Source organism: Propithecus coquereli, unplaced genomic scaffold, assembly GCF_000956105.1.
Source record: "Propithecus coquereli isolate 6110/MARCELLA unplaced genomic scaffold, Pcoq_1.0 Scaffold13, whole genome shotgun sequence".
Classification (NCBI taxonomy): Eukaryota; Metazoa; Chordata; class Mammalia; order Primates; family Indriidae; genus Propithecus; species Propithecus coquereli.
The window spans coordinates 4,655,290-4,676,129 of record NW_012137191.1 but is presented as its reverse complement, the minus strand read 5'-3'; the positions used below and the strand labels follow the sequence as shown (position 1 = coordinate 4,676,129).

At 37.9% G+C, this 20,840-nt stretch overlaps 1 protein-coding gene across 1 annotated transcript in view; it reads right to left on the bottom strand.

Annotated features, from left to right (window-relative positions):
- The window catches only part of ADAMTS20 (ADAM metallopeptidase with thrombospondin type 1 motif, 20), a 169,514-nt gene extending 155,678 nt beyond the window's left edge, over window positions 1–13,836 (bottom strand). The window contains exons 1-2 of the mRNA XM_012638392.1: window positions 13,746–13,836; window positions 12,810–13,171 (exon numbers count right to left, since the gene is read on the bottom strand). Of these exons, the coding sequence (XP_012493846.1) occupies window positions 12,810–13,171; window positions 13,746–13,836 (453 nt within the window). The remainder of the gene's footprint in view (window positions 1–12,809; window positions 13,172–13,745) is intronic.
- Between the last annotated feature and the right edge of the window lie 7,004 nt (window positions 13,837–20,840).

Genomic DNA, 20,840 nt, shown 5'->3' with positions numbered 1-20,840 from the left:
AGGGGGCAAGAGGGGATGCGTATATTCACACCTAATGGGTGCAGTGCGCACTGTCCGGGGGTTGGACACGCTTGAAGCTCTGACTCGGGTGGGGCAAAGGCAATATATGTAACCTAAACATTTGTACCCCCCATAATATGCTGAAACAAAAAAAAAGAAAAATTAAAAAAAAAAAAGAAACTTAAATAAGGCCAGGATACAGAGAATAATGGGTGAGGGTGCTGAGGCACTCCAGGAGTGGACAGCCAGGCTGAGGTTAAAATAATGAGGAGGTAGCCCTGGAAAATTCTGGGGGGACGTTCCAAACAGAGGTGAACATTCCTAACAGCGACTGAAGGGCTCAGAGATGGAAAAATTTTGGCAAGCTAAAGTGACAGAATGGTGAGGCTGAAGCTGTGCCAACTGGGAGATACGAAGTAGGAGATGAGGTCAGATAGGCAGAGGCCAGTGTACTAAATAATCGTGACACTGAAAAGCACTCTTCACACCTCAGAGTACACAAATATGCACTCATCTACATTCAAAACTTTGCTTTCAAGCTTCCATCGTTGTTAAAAATAAATAAATAAATAAATAAACAAAACTTTTCTCTTTTTCATTTAGAAAAGCATATTCCTGTGAAGAACCAATTCAGAAATCAGTGACTGAATTATAGGTAGTATGATAAACACACTTTTAGTGAATGACACTTCATTTCCATTTCTTACTTCCAAATATCTTAAAATAATGTAGAGGTAACTTTTAAACCACTATTTTAAATTCCATTGTAAATAAAAAACAATTATTTTAAATCAATCACTTAAAATTATTTAAATGATTATGGCAATTGTCATCATAAAGTTCCCTTTACACTGATAAAGAACACCTTTACTATTTTTACAGTTCCAACATCTAAAGCATTGCCTGAAACATAGCAGGCACTCAACATGTAGCTATTGAACATTTTTGTAACAAACATAGTGAAGTACCTGATTTTTTCCTCATATAATCTTTAGTAATCATTTAATTTTTTTCTGAATATTCTTAAATTATGGTAGTCTTGAGACTAGTCTGATATATATTTACATGATGGTTTTCTTTCAATGCTAAAAAGTAAAGTGTTTAGGCACTTTAGTGTATAATATGTTAAGATTACACAGTAAATGATTTAAAAATTAATTAAATTTTAGAGTCAGATATACTGACTCTAAAGCACTGGAATTATAGTCTATAAAATGAAAAGCAATGCTATAAAAATTAAGAATTCTTATCTATTTCTTGGACACTTTTCTAATGGCCTATACCCTAACATACTTCACTAATTCTACCAGTATCTATTTTCCAAAGATAAGTACAAATCACTTATTTTCAACACATAACAAAACTCCAGCATTCTATGCCCTCCCAGAAAACTAATTTCAACTATGCTTATAAGAAGTAACAAAGACACTGTTCTTGAAACGTGAGAACAGAGATCCATGGAAAATCCCTTTCTGTCTGTTTTAAAAAGCATGCTGAAGAGGGGAAACGTGATAGTATCTTGATAAAAGATACAAATAGACATGAGAGAGCTTGTTTACTTAACTAAATGCACCTACAAAACCAGTTTGAATAACATCACACTACTCTCAAGCAGTACTGAAAATATTTATATTATACCATAGAATTTTCTTACACTCCTTTTGGATCAAAATCTAGGAGGTACTTCTATTTTAATGTTCCAATAAAACTGCACGTGGGTCCAACCTGTGTTCCCATATGAGGGGAAGTGAATATAGTTCTATCCAGAGGCCATCAGCACCTCCTTTTAAGTAGTGCTAGAATACTCCAGTCTGCTAAGAATATTGCCTTTATAACTCAAAAGCCTTTTCTTAAATAAAACCTTGTATGTTTGAAAACACTAAGTTCAAGAAAAAATGGCAAGTATTTGTCCTCAAAGTGATTCCTCTTTTTATTTATCAATGAAGGACTTAAAAGTATTTTACTTCCATCAACTTTTCTATAATCCACCCCATTGCAGTAGATTTCCTGTTCAAATAATAAAAATATTAGGGCTTTGCCTAAAGGCTCCTAAGGAAGCGCTTAATTTTTTTTTTTTAAACTTGGAAAGAACCTAGTAAGGAATTGGAGGACTTAACAAAACAGGTGGTTCACATAATCATATTTAGATCATGCCATATTTTTAGCAACCTGCCTATCTACAGATGGGCACTGCAATTTGATTCATGATAAATGTCAATCAAATTCCAAACACTTTCTTTCAATGACTATTAAATGCAGCAAAAGCAGTTTTCTCTTGGGCAAGGGTTTCCAAATCACTTAGAGTAATGATCTTCTATTTGCCAAGCTGTTTTGAAAGGTAGTAAGTGATTATACAACTGGTTCCAATTTATTCCCATAGGCCAAAATTTTTATGTTTCGAGGATTTTATACAATTGAATTGTTTTTCCAAAATATTCTTATTTCAGTAGTGTGGCATTCATCCATATATTTTTTCACAATACATGGGAAACACATGTACTGTTGCTATAACCAATAATGTGCTCTCAGATTTCATTAAAGGGTAAAAACAACAAGTACAAAATATAAACCCCCTGTACTGTTTTCCAAAATCATTTACAATTATCACATTAGGCATTGGGAACTGAAGAACAACATTTGAAAATAAGGTACTGCTGAATTGTTGACTAAAATATTCAGTTTTTCATTATTTAATCATAAATCATATCATGAGAATCGGTATGATGATATTTATAAGAAGAATGTCCAGATATGAGTTCTGGGTTTGTACTCATGAAATCTTGGGAAAATTACTTCATGTCTCTGACCCTCAGTTCCATTATATGTGAAACAAAAGTGGAAAAATTTTACCCCATTTCCTAAGAAAGGTAATGTGTGTTAAAAAGCTGTTCATAATAGGAGCTCATAACTATTTTGAAACGGAACATATTTTGAAACAGGATGAAAAATTCTCCACTAAAAACACAGATGTTACAGCCACTCTTTTTAACCATAGGCAGAGTATAAATGTTATATAATAAAACATCACAAAGATGAACTCTGAAATTCATTTTTGTTTTGGGATACTCTGTTCAATGCAAAAAGGTTTCTCTTCCTGACAGTTCCTTATTATAACACTAATGATCATACCTAGGAAATAGTGTATTATATACAAACATACATTGAAAAAAAGGAATAAATCGATGATATAAAGAAAACAGAAGAACTGGTTCCAGATGCATAAAGCAGAAAATTCATTGTAAGGTTTTTTTTAAAAGATAAGTTTTACTTCCTTCCTCTGGCAGCATTCTTTACCTTTCCCATTCTGTGGGACACTTCCAGATCTTCAGTATAAAAGTGAGACAGGTTGGGCACAGTGGTACACACCTATAATCCTAGCACTTTGGGAGGCCAAGGCAGGAGGATCACTTGAGGCCAGGAGTTCAACACCAGCCTGAGCAAGAGTGAGACCCTGTCACTATAAAAAAACAGAAAAATTAACCGGGCCTGGTGGCTAGAGCCTATATAGTCCCAGCTACTCAGGAGGCTGAGGCAGGAGGATGCTTAAGCCCAGGAGTTTGAGGTTGCAGTGAGCTCTGATGATGCCACTGCACTCTGGCCCAGGCAACAGAGAGTCAGACCCTGTCTTAAAAAATAAATAGACAGATAGACAGATAGATAGATAGATAAATGTGAGACAATAACAAGGAAATACATTGCTGATACCTACCTCACTTAAAAAAAGAGACTGATCTGACCCATCTGAATCAAGAAAATAAAACAAAGATTCTGGATTCATCTACCCAAGATTTATGTACCCCAAACACTCAAATTCAAATAGTGTGTCCCAGCAACATTAATAACAAGGAGTAAATTCTGTAATACTTCTCTTTCTTATAGGCACTGAGGTGTTTCTGACATCATATGAACTCACTAAAAGTGGAGAGAACTACCAAAGAAATGGCTACATTATTGTGGGGTTTGGGTAGTGGTCCTCAGGACAGCCTCTCCCAAACTCTCACTAAAATATCCTTGAAGACACAAAACCAAAAATCATAACAGTGAGAAATTTAACATGAGAAATCATTAAAAACTATTTCCTAGGTATATATGGATATGTGACATATTGCCAAAGTGTTATAAAGTAATAGTACTTAAAAACAAAGACAAAAATACATACAATATCTAGAGGCAGACATGCCATACATATACCAGACCATCTGTCATATTTGTAGCATATATTTTCGTTTTAATTTTATGTTTTTATTTATAATTATTTGGATGTATGGTACTCTTCAATTATTTAGGCAAATATATCAATTTTTTTCATTTATTATATCTTTCTTTGTATTTTTCCCTATCTGAAGATTACAATACGTTGTAATTTTCTTCTCCTTGAATACAGTTGGAGTTTTATCTGGTTTACCAGTAAAGTGAGAATCCGACATTTTATTTTTCCCTTTAAGAGATTCTTGGCACTTACAGATTTAACATAAATGCCTTTTAGGCTTTGGCAACTATCACAGGGAACTAACTTGAAGCAATTATCAAAACTTAATCTGCTGTCAGAAGCCAACTAAGTTTTTGAGGGATTATATTGTCAAAACATCCATGAACCTGGACTAAAAAAGCCTCTGCTTTCACTGTAAAATAACCTACAGGTTCTCAGAAATACCCCAGCATTCCTGAAGCTCCCCCACAAGACAGCATCCTCCCAGAACCCATTCTAGATGTAGGCAGGGAGGAGGATAATGGACAAGACCCTTCCATAAGGCAGAACCAAGGTAAATGCCTTGGCAATTGATGGACTTCCTAGAAAGATGAATCAAGGAAAGTAATCGAGGAACTCCCCTCCTGCCAGTGTAGTGGGTCTCCATAATTCCTCACCAGAAAGAGAAAAAAATTGCTAAAAATCAGTGACTACTAGGTATCTTCCCTTCTTTCTGTAGGAGATTAAGGTTAAGGTTGCAGTCATGCTGATCATGCTGTATACTGGGTTGGCAGAGGTACAAATAATGTTTTTTTTTTAATTTCTTTTTTTTGGGGGGGATGGTAATAATTTGTCTTTTTAATTCACATTTTGCCACGCCAAAAAATGCCACATCTAGACTTTATGAAGATACACTGTGCATTACCCAGAGATCCTGTACTCTGAGCCAGAGACAGTGCCCTTGTGGAAACTCGGGGTTGTCTCCTTGTAAACAAGATGAGTAGGTATGACATGTAGGAAGAGATGAACAAAGGGATATTTGGTGAACAGAAGGGCAGCCTGTTGTAAAGGCTATTGATCACCAATATCTATGTTTCTCTCTTCCTCCTGGGAAATCCCTCATTTTCTAGCACTTTTGCATGTAGGTAGAGCCAGGCAAATAGTTCTCCTTAACAGAATGTGCATAGAAATGGTCTGTATCATCTTTGGACAGAGATAGACAAGAGCTTGCCTTCTCCATGCTCTTACTATAGTAATAAATCATTTATCTAGCTCATGAATATATTTTAATAAAAACAATACTATTCCAATAGGAAAGACATTACCATTAATGCCTAACAGCGGCTGCTAGATAATAAATGACTGATAAGTATTTGTGGGAAAAAATGAATAATTTATTTCTTCCTCTGAATATTAATATGAATTAGACAGCCTAAATATATTTTGTAGAAAACAGTAGTTATAATAAGCAAAACAGAAATAAAGCAACAAGTAACAAAGGTCTGATTTAAGCCCAAATGAACGAAGTTCTAAATGGAACACAATTAACTTAGGTATCATCTGAAAAGATTTAATCAATACAAAAACTTTCTATAATAAAACATACCAACTACTACAACTAAAATTGCAAAAATAATTTTTCTGCATTGAATGACTGATGTAAAGAAGAGCTAGCTAAATATTGGCACATATTTAAAAAGCCACTTTAGCTTATTCATTCATACATGTATTGAGCATTTCCATATGCTGAGTTAGGTGCTGAAACGAATATGACTATCATTGCTACCTCAAATTCTATAAACAAAATAGAAACGGTAGACAAATAATTTCAATTTACCATGTAATGAGAATACAAATGCATAAAAAGTCAGATGACGGAACAAAGGAAGACCTGGTCAATTCCCACAGAAGATCAGGGAAAAGGAAGGCTCAAAATGAATCAGGAAGGATGGATAGGAATTTGGGGGAAAGGTCATTCTAAACAGAGAGAAGAGCAAATAAAGTCAAACTATTGTGAAGATTAAAGTAAATCTCTGATAGAAGCAAACAAACGTTTCCAGAATAATTACTTCTTGTCACCTGTTCTTCTGTCGTTGTCTTTCTTGGCTAATGACAACAAGATCATTCAGTCATTTAAACCATTGACAACCATTTTGGTGGTCTTCTCTTCTAGTCCAGAATTCTCATGGGTCTACTGCAAGGTTGCTCCACTTCAATGCTATTGACGTTTTTGTAATTTTTTGTTGTGGGGGGCTGTTCTGTGCATTGTGGGATGTTTGGCAGCATTGCTTCTACTCACTAGATCCCACATTCCCAATCGTGACTATCAAAAATGTCTCCAGATGTTACAAATGTCCCCTGGGAGACAAAACTGCTCCCAGTTGAGAACCACTGGTCTGCAGTAGTGTACCTTCCATAGGCACCCAGTCTTCTCCTTCCCCACTGCAATCACATTACTTCAGGTAGCCTCTCTTCCTCACCCACTGTAGACTACAACAGTGTTCCTCTCGGTGACTTACTGCCTCCTCATACCCTGTACAACGTTGCCTCCTAACACATTGAACTAACCTACCATATACAGTTTAAGCCCTCACTCCTTAGCAATGCATTCTGGGCCCTTAACAATTTGATTCCAACCTTACCTTAAACCCTCACCACCCAACCTACCCTGTTTCTCAGCTGCATAGACCCACAATAAGCCCTTGAATTTTCATATCCACATATGTTTATACATCCTTCAAAGTCTAGTTGAGAAGCCTTCCCCAGCACAATCCTCACAACTCTCTTAAACACTCCTTCCTTGATCATTCCTTATTCAAAGTTTACACAAAACTTTTGATGCTATGCACTTTGGCCAAGGGCACTTTGAAATCCATGACAGTGTTTGCACCCTGGCCACATCTCCCAAGGGCTAATCCCAGTTAGTAACTGAGTGTGGCAGTGATACCAAGGCTGACTCATTGTTAGGAAGCAGGGGACTCATTTGGCCATGTATGGCTCAAGGAGGGCTTTGCTAAACCTTGCTTGGACTGCCCAGCAGCCTAGGATGCTTCTACCCAACATTATCATCCTTTCTCTTCACCTGTTTCAGACTTATATCACTCTCCCAGCTCTCCTTAGTTTCTCTAACACAGACATTTCTCCTAAAAAAAATCTCATCTTGGCATCTGCTTCTTGTAGGACCTGGACTAACACACACTAGAATTTTTGAAGTAGAGGCACAGGAAATTCTCCCTACTGTTGTTTGACTAGTATTTGAGCAAGTACATCAATAACTAAAAGAGGTTCTTATGAGTTTTTCCAACAACAAAAAAATGTGAACACAGAATGGCATGAGTAATAATCCAGGGCTATGTTAGTTCTAGGAAAATAAGAAGTTTAGAAAATAATAAAACTAAAATTTTGCCAGAATAGACAAAAAGTAGTAAAGACACTATTGATAGTTTCCATACTTTTATTTCTTGTCTGAACAAGAAGTTACTAGATCAACTCAATAATCAGTCATCAGAGAGCACTAGTGCCTGACATGTTGCAGAATGGCTCATGTAAGAAACTTCAAAAAAGTACACAGGGCACTGCAAGATACTCCATGAGAATACTGTATAAGCTAGATGTAATATCTGGTTTTACGACATCTGGAAACTGTTTCAACCAAAAGACTGCATTGCCTCAAATCCCAGCAAGAAATAGTGAAGTTAACTGTCTAGGTGGTCAAGTTAGTCCCTGGGGGCCGTTAAAAGTGAACCTACTACATAATGTGAGAAGGAGGCTACCAGAGACACAGGGGATTGTCAGGAATAGTCTGTGTAAAATTCATACATCCCATCCCAACAAGTACATGCTAACTTATTAAATATTGCTCTCTCCTTTGGCAAGATTATTTATTAACATTATGAGAAGATAGATTATATTGCCATAAAAAAGTACATATTGACCTCAAATTTGGCAAGAGTATTTATCAACATTAAAAGAAGATAGATAATATGACATAAAAAGGTTAGAGTTTAATATAGGAATATTAAAGCTTGATAACTACACATTATGTGACAGTCTATCAATGGATTAAAAACATTGAGTTTGATTAGCCATTACATTACTTATAGAAAATTTTATGATTCAGTTCATTATACCTACTATACATTTTGGAAATATATAAATAAATCTCTGTTCAGAGATGTTTGAATCATAAGATAAATAAATGCTTATGGGAAGGAAAAATTATAGAGACAGAAAGATTAGAGAAGCAAGAGTTATACCCAAAGAAAATTTCTGGCAGACTCTTAGCCCCTTCTAGTTCTTGGGCTCGAAACACTTAGGAAGAAAATCAAACAATACTAGTTATGGTTCAGTGACTTAGTAAAAGAGAAATACATGTAAATCATGTAAATATCAAAACTTCTAAAAGTGGGAAAAGATTAGCCATATAGAAATGAAAACATAAGTTCACATGTTTTGGGTTAATTCAACACTAGCAACTAAATGGAATCAATAAATATGCTGGGTTGTCAATTTTAACAAATGGCTGTATGGGGATAATACTTTGAAAATATCAATTTGACTTGTTTTTCATGCCTTTCCTCTGTAAGTCACATTCTCCAGCAGCCACCAAAGAAGGAAAGGGTAAAATGGCTACCTCAAATGGGAATATGGAAAGGTAACGGGTCAACCAAACGAGATATAAAAGGGGAACTCAGTAGATGCTGGGGGTGGGGTGGAAGGGAAATAGAGGCAAGGGAAACACATGGTAAGATGCATGTATATTAACTTCTTTATTAGGGGTTAAAATCCCAGAAACAGAGGCATATTAGACTGTTCAAAGGCACTGCCAAGAGAAGTGCTTCAGCTTGCTGACTATATGGGACTCAAAGAATGGACCCTTTGAAAGAGTTCTCCACACACACCAAATTTAGAGGTATAGAAGAGTTTGACAAAGGGAAGAACTGAGTTCTTCTCGATTCTCAAATGTCATAGAGGATTTGAGGCCCTTAAAGGGGTCTGCAAGGTTACCAATAGCATCACCAAACCAGCTAACCTGGACAGCACTGCTGCAGGACTATGTATCTTGGGGCTGCACAATGCATCAGCCAGACAAGAACTCAAACAGATATTACAGTCAAAACTCAATGGGATATACAGCACTAGTGAGAGCCCAGAAGGGGATGAGTCAGCAAGCAAGACCAGTGAGTTCTAACTGAGCAAGGAGAAGAAAGGCCATAAATTCTCAGGCCCAGAATTCGGTTGCTGGTACCAGAGGGGTACAAAGAGACTCTGGCACAAAGAACACCACCAGACACTTGAGGAACTGGAGGACACTACAATTTCTTCACCCTTCTCGCTAACAATACAAAGACCCCAGAACACTTTATGATCCTGTATATGGTCAGTTTTTGTAATTGATCAATGTATGCTTGAATCCAGCAATGTATAAAATAATACACATTAGCAGAAAAAATTGAGATTATGTGCTCATTTGAATATATTCAGGAAAAAACATTTAATAAAATATGACATCCATTCATGATTTAAAGCAAAGCAAAAAATAACTAGAAAAAAAGTGACTAGAAAATTTCTCTAAATTAATGACTGACTCCAAAAACCTCAACCAGCTAAACTTCAACCTTAGCATTTAATGAATTGATAAAGGTTAAATTGACTGTCACACTAGCAAAAATAATTTTTTTTTCCTTGGGGCCACGGTGTTTTATTACAAAAACAGAATAAAAACTTTGAAAACAAAATGATCCTTTCTAACTTAATGAAAAATTTGTTATTTTATTATTTTCTGTGCATGAATTACATGCAACTAGAAAAATAGTTCAAATGGCTCCCAAGGTAAAGAGATGTGTAAGTTACATATGCTTCACGAGGCTCCGGACTCAAAACTAGCATGAGTTAAATAAAACTCACATGGCAGTTAATGTGTTAAAGCCAGATCATCGCATTCAAGAAAACAAGGTAACAAAGATAAGTTAGGAAGCAAGTAAAAGCAGGGTCGTAAGGTTAGCATTATTGAGTTCCCAGGCTTTGTATCAACACTGATCTGCAAACAACTCAGCTGGCCAAGGCTTTGGGTACCACAATTTATCCACATATAAAGACTAAAGACTACTCTGAGACTACAAAAAGAACCTGATATAATGGCAAATGGATTCTAAAACCTACCAGAGGTTCTAAAATTTGATGAAATGATTAATCTAAAGAAATGTATTTAATGTCAGAGTTGGGGTAGAAAAAATATATATAATCATAAATAGGTAGCTATCTTAGTGATAATATCAAAAATGAAAAAAATCAAAGAAATGTCACTTATCTCATTACTAAGTTAGATTTGTAATTGGTTATGATTTCACTACTGAAAAAAAAAATTAGATCCTGGTACTATATTCCTAGGAAATTTCTGTCTCTACTGATGTGCTCAACTTAGCCTTATACAAATGCAAAGAAATTCAGTAAGGTAAAACTGCATTATGTATGAAAATCAATTTTTAAATGTTAAATAAATGAATTCTGATAAAATCAATAAGTTCTTCAAAAGAAAAGCACATAAATAAATAAATCAGACTAATAATGTATGATGACGACTTAGGTAACTGTATCCAAACTGACACAGTGACAAAAAAGGATAAACTCCCATTATGACTCAAAAACATCTTCAACTTTTTTCTGAGTTCAAAAAGGGGATATTCAATAATCATTTGAACATAACATTATGAATCAAAATAAGCAGAAACATCACTCCTAATAATGTCTCCCATCTGGAATGTTTTCTATTCCATAAAATAATAAATCAAGCAAACATACTGACCATGACAAATTTGTGGTAGCAAATCTAGGATTTTCCTGACAAACTAAATATTATTTCAAAAAGGTTTTAGAAAAGAGAATATTATTCTTTCCTTTGAAGTATAGATGGCTGTGTAAATACTGGAGTGTGTTTCTGCCATTCTGATGTTGCAAATATTTTACGTTTATCCATAGCAGAAAGGAAGGAAATTGTGGGAGGCATTTCATGTAAATACAACTCCAGATAATCACTTGAAAAAGAGCAAAGAGACTTTCTGAATTTTCTTAGTGACCAAAGCTCACACCCAGGAAGACATCTTAAATCAATTAACCTGAAAGAAGTATTACATTTGGCCTGCAGAGAACAGTGACCAATTTTTAATTAATCAAAGAATAAACAGTTGATGACGTTCTGAAAATATCTTTGAATATCTTTCTAAAGGCATCTTGCGTGTTGTGTGCGTGTGTGTCTGTCTGTGCATGTGCTAAACAAAAGCTAGAGTACTTCGGAATGGTAGAACCCTGTAAACAAATTCCTAGTTCTTGCTTTTTCTTGAATATGTATTTCTCAGAGGGGTTACTGATGAAATGTGATAATATCTGTTTTAAAACAAGGATCCTTAACCTGGGGTTCCATGAACTTAGATGGGAAAAAGTTGCATCTTTATTTTTGTTAACCTCTGATAGTGAACATTTCCTTCAATTATCATTATAAGTGAAATCACAGATATTGTGGCTTTGTTACCAACAAAATAATACTTTCATGTTCATTACAGTTGATGTAACTAGCTGGATTGTTTACACACACTACCACCACAGAAGTATAGTAGCAAATAGACATCACCAATGGAACTTATTATTTAATGCATTAATAAAGAAGTATATATTACTACTTCAAAATTTGGCTGTATAATATTTTGATTCCTGTTTTTATTTAATTGGCTTCCTTTTTAACATTATGTATGTTATTTTATGCATTTAAGTTATAATGCTGAATAGAAGTCCTGGGTTTCATCAGACTGCTGAAGAAGTTCATGGCAAAAAAATAAATAAAGTTAAGAACCTCTGTTTTAGAGAGAGAGAAACAAATGAAACACATAGAGCCAGGTATTTTATTTCATTTTCTTTCTCCTCAGTGAAATTTTTACAAAATTTCTTTCTTTGACTCTTGTCACTTTAATGATCATTTTTCACTTGCTGGCACCAGTTCTCTATAGATAGACTCTATGTTTCAAGTGCAATGCATCTTAAACAGATTCAAACTCCTCCCTATTCTGTACTTCTAAGATCAATGACCATCCCCATACTATCAACAAAACAAACTTTCCCAGTTCAAACCTTACCAGTGAGAGCCTTTTCATTTTATGTATATTCATTCTCTTTTACTGCTAGCATTCTAAATTCCAGGACCAAATTTAAGTAAACTCAGGAGATTCCGCCACAATAGGTCACCAGGAATGGGGACATCTGAGTTAAACAGCCTGCCCGCCCGTTGGAAACCACAGTCCACTTATATCAGAGGCCTCACAGGCCACTTTCTGATCACTACTCCATCATCTGACACCTTCAAGAAAGATGCTCTTGGCTACGTGTAGAGAATGGATTTGGCCCAGCAGGCAGAGACATGCTTATCCAGGCTTTAGAGGTTTCCAAACTCCTCTCCCCAGGCAGGAGGGAGTGGCCTCTGGCTTGGGTTCACCTAGGTGTCAGTCCTTCTGGTGGCCCACCCTGAACTCTTGGGTCATCAACCACCAACTCGAAAACGTGAGACCTCGTTTCCCAAACGCAGCCCTTGACTGGATCCCAAGAAAATGCCAAGGGACCCGAGGACGCTTACCAGGCCTCCACATAAGCTGAAGACAGCCCTGTGATCCTCCCGCGCGTTGACCTGGCCGCGGTAGAAGCAGTGGCGCAGGTCTGGGGGCACCGCGCCGCGCTCCCGGGCCTCGCGCGCGGGGCCCCCCAAGTGCACCTCGGTGTAGCCGGCGGCCAGGAAGGCTGCGTCGGCGCTCAGGTTCAGCCGGAAGAGCTGCCCGTAGGCGCTGATGCGATAGTGGGTCCTGAACGGCGTGGGTTCCAGCGCCTCGGAGCTGCGTTTCTTCCTGCTGAAGTGACGGCTCTGAGGGAACACTTCTCCAAACTCATTGACCCGCGCGGGGGTCACCACTTCGTAGGAGGCCAATGTCCTCACCAGGGCTTCTGCAACCACAGAGATATGGTCGATGAGCCCCCAAACGTTCCTAATTCCCCAGTCCCAAACGTCTTTAACCAAAAGTGCCCGCTAAAGGTCCCAGATTCCAATACACCCGGGAACCCGACAAACGCACACACGCTGGTGAGCGCGCGCGCGCGCACACACACGTGCGCACTGTGACCGTCCGTGCCCTCCTTTCCCACACCCCCGACTTGCTCCACCCTCCCCAAGCAAAGACCCTACCACTAATGGCCCTGAGCAGCCCACCTCTTCCCCAGTCCTTCCTCGTTGCCCTGCCGCCGCCAACTCGTGCTCTCCAGGTGCTCGCGCCACCCTGCCCCACGCGCCCCCGCCGCGTGGTCCCGGGAGTGAGAAGTGTCCCCAGCGCGCGTGATTCCTCGAAACCCAGCGCAGCCGCGACCTCTCCGGATGCTTCGGGCTGACTGATCCGGGATCCCCGGGAGCCCCTCAGGGCCAGCGTCCACCAGTGGCTGAGCCGCTCGCCCCTCTGTCCGCACGTTCCACTCGGGCCCCCCGCGCCCCCACCTCACCGCCGAAGGCGTCCCGCGGTGACCTTACCTTGCCTGGGATGGAAGCGAACTTCCCAAGACCTGGTGATGAAGAGCGAGAGCTGGTAAAGCAGCCCCGTCAGCCACTTGGTAACCCGCATGGTTCCACCCAGGGTATCCCGACCGGGGAGGCCAACTGGAGCCGCCGGCCGCCCAGCCGGCTTCCCCCGCGCTCCGCTGCCTCTCCTCCCTCTCGCCCGCCGCTCTCCGCGCCGGCCGCCGCGGCGCCTCAGCAGCCTCCGGAGCAGCAGCCCGGGCCCCGGGCCGACCCGTCTCGCCACACCGCCAGCCTCCGCTCGCTGAGCCACTGCTTCATCGCACTTCAGCCCCGCAGCCGCCGGCTCGCCCTCTGTAGACTCGGTCCTCTTCCTGCGCCCGCACCACCCTCAGAAGCCTCTCCTCAGGTCCAGCTCAGCGCGGGGAAGCGGCTCGACCTAGCAGGAACGGTGCCAATATAGCCACCCCGAGCCGGGCGAGCGCCGGGGAGAGCCCGCCCCTAGGGGCCGGGCCCGGCCAATCAGCGGGAGGCGCGGCCCCGGCTGGCCCGCCCGCGCGCGGCTCCCCCAGCCGCAAGCAGAGTGCGGTCCCCGCCGGCTGCAGCGGTGGTCGCTCAACACCGTGTGCAGCCCCGAGGCCCGAGTGGATGCCACCCCGTTACCTATATAAGTCAGCGTGGTACACGCATCTACACAGGTGAAAGCTGCGTGAGGTTGCTAGTTTTTACAATGAAATGACAAGCCATCAGATAGAAAATTTTCATTATTTATATTGTACGGTAATTTGGGGCTTCCCCAACAAAATAAGATTAGCTACAATGGGAAGCTCTCATAGGCAGAGGATGCTACCAATGAAGTTTAGTGGCCACATATCATTTACAAGGGGCCCTGTGTGTGGTGGGAGTTCCTGGGAGTCAAAGAGTGTTATATAGGTGGGTAGAGGAAGATGAATTTGCAATCAACAAGCCCTTCTGGATGAGCATTTCTGGCAATTGCCTGAAGAGATTCAAGAAAAGGATCTGAGTCTCCAAAGTTCCAGTAACTTATTTTTTCCTTCTAAATGTTCATTTTTGTACTTAATTTTGCATCAAGGGCCACCCAAAATCATATAAAATGACAAGACCCACAAAACTTGGATGTCCCTTGCCTATGGGTTATTATTTTAATGAAAGTTTCTGCTGGCAGTTCCACAGTATTGATATATCCTTCGCTTATAATATCCAAATGACCCCAGGTATCCACAATTATCCTCCCCAACAGTTATCGTGGCTCTGAATCCTGTTGTAGCCAGGTGTCTGTTGAATTGGATAGACCTCAGTGGCAGCGTAAGCAGTCATTTCAGTACTACTTTCTCATTTCCCAAATCCATTTGTTTGATTTGCAGGTTCCGTAATTACTCCTCTCTCTATAACCAGTATGAAAGCAAAAGGGGAGGGAGGGATCAGACTGTCTTGAAATCCAACCAGGGGAGAGAAAGAATATGAAATAAAAAGTAAAGGAATATGTGGGTAAATCTTCACAAACATAAAGGAAAACACTTTCAGTTTAGTTCCTGGCTGCCCTACCTCCTCTGAGCTCTCAACAATGGAAATTCTGCTCTCTTTGAATGATCTCTGATGGCGTGCATCTTCACTTTTATATCCTATGCCTGGGCCATCTGTTGTTCACCACAATCTTGAACAATCTTGTTCAAGAAAAGAAAGTTTAATCTTACAGCTCCCAAAGAAATCATCCAGCTTGATGATGGTAATTCTTCCACAATCACTCCCCTTTCTCACAAGTGTCATTTCATTCATCAGAGAATTACAGATTTCTGGTGGGTTTTTTTTTTTTTTTACTTCTAAGTTAAGCATACTGTTACTCCAAAGAAGACGAAAGTGTACTTTACCCACACCTGTCTGTTTATTGGTTACCTTCAGTACATTATAATTTAAAGTAATTTTAATTACATTGCAGCTCTCAATGCATCTTTACATTAGGAACCATACCTTCCCTCCTGCAAATAACAGAAAACAAAACTGCACCTGTTTAATTGGGTGACTGCTGACTGCAGGCAAAATAGACATTTCATTTCCATCATTGAGTGTTTGTCACTCAGAGCAGTACTTACAATGAAAGCAAGATTTTCAGTCTGCTTTAACTTTTTGGAAATACTGTGTTAAGAATGGGCTGGTTTTCTTTTCCATTTTGAAAGAAATGGGAAGATGTATGGGATGTGTATTCTGTGTTATAATCTTTACAATGTTCAGTAAAGAGTATTGTTTCTCTCATAGAAGATAAGTGTTAAATTTAAGCTGAATGTCTACCAATCCTTTCTGACTCCAAATGCTTTTTCATTATACTAGGCTATAAATGTTATGATATTCACATGGTTTGTCTCTCTTTCTTCCTCCTACTCTACTAATGAAAATGTCATGAATAAGCTAATCTATGCCATTTAAATCAAGCTATTTCCTCACATTGATAATTAGAGCTCCCACTTATAGAATTCCTCTGACATACCAAGCACTATACAAGGGACTTTAGACAGGTTACCTTATTTAATTTACCCATTACACCCATGGGGCTCAGAGAAATTAAGTAATTCACTCTGGATCAAATATCAAGCTAGACTCAAATCTCTGTGGTTTCAAATTCCATACTCTTTGAAAGAAAATTGAACTCTTCATACCAGCTCAAATCTGATGCACAGTTGTAGCCAACAACTTAGAAAATGAAAGTCATAGTTATATCAAATAAAATTTTGTTGGATTTGTAATTCAAATAATCATCATTATAAATAAAAGCCCATTATAAATACAAGCCATGTGAGCAGCTTGGCACAGTGTGGAGAAAATATTTTCTGTCTTTCAAAGCAGGAATGTGCTCACTAAACTCAGGAGTTGACAGACCTTGTTTTATAATCCTTATTCTACTCTAATCAGCTGTGTAATGTTGAACAATTTACCTAATGTAAGCCTACTTTTTCTCAGTTGTAAGATTGAGATAATAATAGTAATCTTGTACAGTTGTTAAGATGATGAAAACATATAATACAGGTAATATACTTGGCATAATACTGTAAAAAATTTGTTCTCAATGCATGTTCATGATAATTACGATTTTTATTACAGGACAATAGGATAATGAATGTCCATGCCAAAAGGAACAACTATTTGAACACTGACTGCTTTTCTAATATTAGTAGGTAGGATTTAGGGTGGTCAAACTTCATGGTTTACCTGGGACTGGGGAGTTTCCTGAGATACAAGACTTTCAGTGCTAAAACTCAGGAAGTCTTCGTCAAATTTGGATGAGTTGGTCTCTCAAGTTCACGGTTGATTGTTTGTTATGGGGGGGCTGCCCTGTGCATTGTAGGATGTTTAGTAGCATCCTTGGCCTCTATCCACTAGATGCCAGTAGTACCCTGCCCCTGCTGTGACAACCAAAAATGTTTCCAGACATTGCCAGATGTCCCCTGAGGGCAAAATTGGCCCCAGTTAAGAGCCACTGCTCTAATAGGGGGAGAGAATTGAGAAATAGTACATGCACGGAAGTAGATTTGGCAGGAGACCCCACAGATACTGCTCTATTCTTAATTACAAATAGCCAATTGCTTAGTAGAAACTCTTCATATATTCTAACAGATGCAAAAATTGCCCATCAGTGTGATTAAAGTCGTGCAAGTTGTAGTAATTTTGTTAAAAATTTAAAAGCATTGTCATTGTTTTTAGGTATGCAGAGAAGATCCACTCTCCTCTGCCCAAGCACTTATTATACTCTATTTACTTATCTACATTCAACACTAGATTGTAAGAGTCATGAGAGGAGGGACTATAAACAAGTGTTTGAGGCAATATCCCCAGCACCAAATTCTGTGCCCATCATGGAATAGAAATGAATGAAATATTCATTGAATGAATAAATATATTGAAATGTATATAACCTAGGGATAATTAAGTGTATTACCAGCAAATCTTATCATCTCTGTGTTTTAATTGGGATATTTATACCATTTACATTTAATGTGATAATTAATATGATTACATTCAAGTCTATCATCTTGCTATTTGTTTTCCATTTGTCCTATCGTCTTTGTTTATTTTTTCCTCTTTTTCTGTCTTCTTTTTGGGATAAATGAATATGTTTCACAATTCTATTTAAGCTCCTTTATTAGCTACAATTCTTTGTAAATACATATATATGTATACACACACACACACACACACATATATATATATTTAACTTATCTCTGTCTACCTTCAAGTGATAGTATGCAATTCAGTTTCCTTCCTACAGTCTTTGTAGTGTTGTCATACATTCAACTTTTACATATGTTATAAATCCCATATTGCATTGTTGTTATTTTTATTTAAACAGTGACTTCCATCTGATGTCAATTTCCTTCCACCTGAAAAGCTTTCTTTAACATTTCTCATATTGCAAGTATACTGGTAAAGAATTCTTTCAACTTTTGTATGTCTTAAAAAGTCCTTATTTTACCTTCATTTTTTTAAGCCTACTTTTTCTAGGTATTTTTTTCTGTGTTGAAAATTGGTGAGATTCTTTCTTTTAGTACTTTAAAGATCTAGCTTTATTGTTTTCTTGCTTCTTGCTAGATTTTTTTTTCTAAAAAAACGTCTATCATTAATGAAAAATCTGTTATTCTCATCCTCTGTACATATGGTATCTTTTAGTTGTGCCTGCTTTTAAGATTTTCTCTCCATTACTAGTTTTGTGCAATTTAATTATGGGCCAATTTAATGTGGGTTTCTTTATATTTCTTGCACTTGGAGTTTATTGAGCTTTTTTGGAACTATGGCATTATTATTTTTATTAAACTTGCAAATTGGGGCCATTATTTTTTCAAAACTTTTTCTGTTCCCCCTTTCTTTCCTGCTTCAAGGGCTCCAGTTAAACATACATCAGGCTGTATGAAATCCCACAGCTCTCAAACTGTGTTTATTTTTTAAAATTCTCTTTCTTTTTTTTCTGTGCTTCATTTGAATAATTTTATTGCTATACCTACAAATTCACTAATCTTTTCTTCTACTATGTCTATTCTGCCATTAATTCTGTTTGATGTACCTTTCATCTCACGTATTGTAGTTTTTATCTCTAGAACATGAATTCTTATTTTATATCTTATGGATATATTATGTTATGGATATACATATTATGGATCTTATTTTCTATCTTACATATCTCTAGTTAACTCTTTGAACATAAGAGATGCAGTTATAATAATTCTTTTGATATCCATTTTAACGTATGGGTCAGTGCTGGGTCAATTTTGCTTAATTTATTTTTTTCCCTCATTACGGTCATACTTTGCTGCTTCTTTCAATGCCTGATAATTTTTTATTGGATGTCATGCATTGTTAATTTTACATTTTTGGGTGCTGGATATTTTTGTATTCCCATAATTCTTCTTGAGCTTTGTTCAGAATGCAGTTAAGTTACTTAGAAACAAGTTGTTTCTGGTCTTGCTTTTAAGATTTGTTAAGCAGGAGCACGTCAGTACTCAGTCTAGTTAATTATCCTCCTACTGAGGCAAGACCCTTCTGTGTACTCTACCCAGTGCCCATGAATCAAAAGGCTTTCCAATCTAGTTATCAAGAATAGGCTATTCCTGGCTCTGTAAGAGCCAGGGGCACTATCATCTATAATCCTTTTGGTTGGTTCTTTCCCTGTTCTTGCATAGTTTATTTACATTCATGTACACTATTTTTAAAGACTGAAATACTTCATATTCTTGAAATATGAAGAAGTTAATTTGAAAGATGAATATTGTTGTATACATCAGGATAGTTCACCTTCACCTCCTGGAAATTGTGGTTTTATCTTTTCTTAAAGAAAAATGATAACTCCCAGATCATATCACAGTTATCGTAAACCAATGAGGTAGAAACTGTGTGGAAGAAGTAAAGAAAATATTCAGAGAGGAGTAAGAAGGCTCAGGGGAAGATATCAAGTAACACCAGAAAAAAAATAAAATTTCTGAAGGTGAGTCCTGACCTTGTTTTGTGAATGCTATATTCCTTTTGTGGAACATCAGTGATTGAGTAAGTGAGCAGGCTGTCAGCAGCAAGTCCTCCTGGACCAAATTTTGTCTACAGAAGCAAAGGAAGTGGGCTGTGTAAATAACAACAAAGAGGGGCCAGAGCTGTAGGAAGCAGCCTGCTTCACTGACAGCAGAAAAGGAAAGAGGCTGGAAGGCTATTCTGCACCTCTCACCCCAGTAAATAGCTGGTCCAGGAAAAAAAATCCATTTAATTCAAGCATGAATTTTATTTTTTAAGATTGCACATAATAAATGCAAATGTACTATAAGAAACAAATGTGAGAAAGAACATCAAAATTTACCTACAGATGAAAAAAACACACTGGAAAAATATTGCCATGGAGCAGATAAAAGTTGTCACCAAACATTTTGTCATGGATTTTTTAAAAATTAGTGAAATGACTACTTTTGAAGTAATGCATCACAGCAGAAATATAGGAATTCTGGGAAGATATACAAAGACAACAGGAAGAAATAAAATATGATCTGGCAGAACTCAGAAAAGAAGTAGAGGAGCGGGGAAATACCTTAAAAAAATAAAATTGAAAACAGCACAAGGAAGGATAGAAAATACATAATAAGGAATAGAGAGAAAATGGGAAAATGACTATATTGTAATGACAATAAAGAGACGAAGGAAGGATGGAAGAAAGGGAGAGAGGGGAGGAAGAAAGAAAAAATTAGGGAAAAAACTATAAAGAAAAAATGTGCATTGGGGACCCACATACAAAGACATGTGTTTAGAACAGTTCTTGAAGTAAAAAATTAATGAAATGAACAGAACAAATTTTAAAGTTATAATTCAAGGTGCTTTTGTTGAAATAAAAGACTTAAATCTTCCTATTGGACAAACACACTGGGTAGAAAGAAATTAAACAAGAATTGTCAACATGATGACATTTCCTAGTAAAGCTATTGAGCTTTAAAATAAAGAATACTCTTCTGCCCATCCAGGCAAAATAAATATTATTTATGAAGAAAAAAAGTAGGTCATATTCATATTTCTCCACAGCAACATTCAACAGCAGAAGCCATCAGAAGACATTCAACATATGAATGATAACTT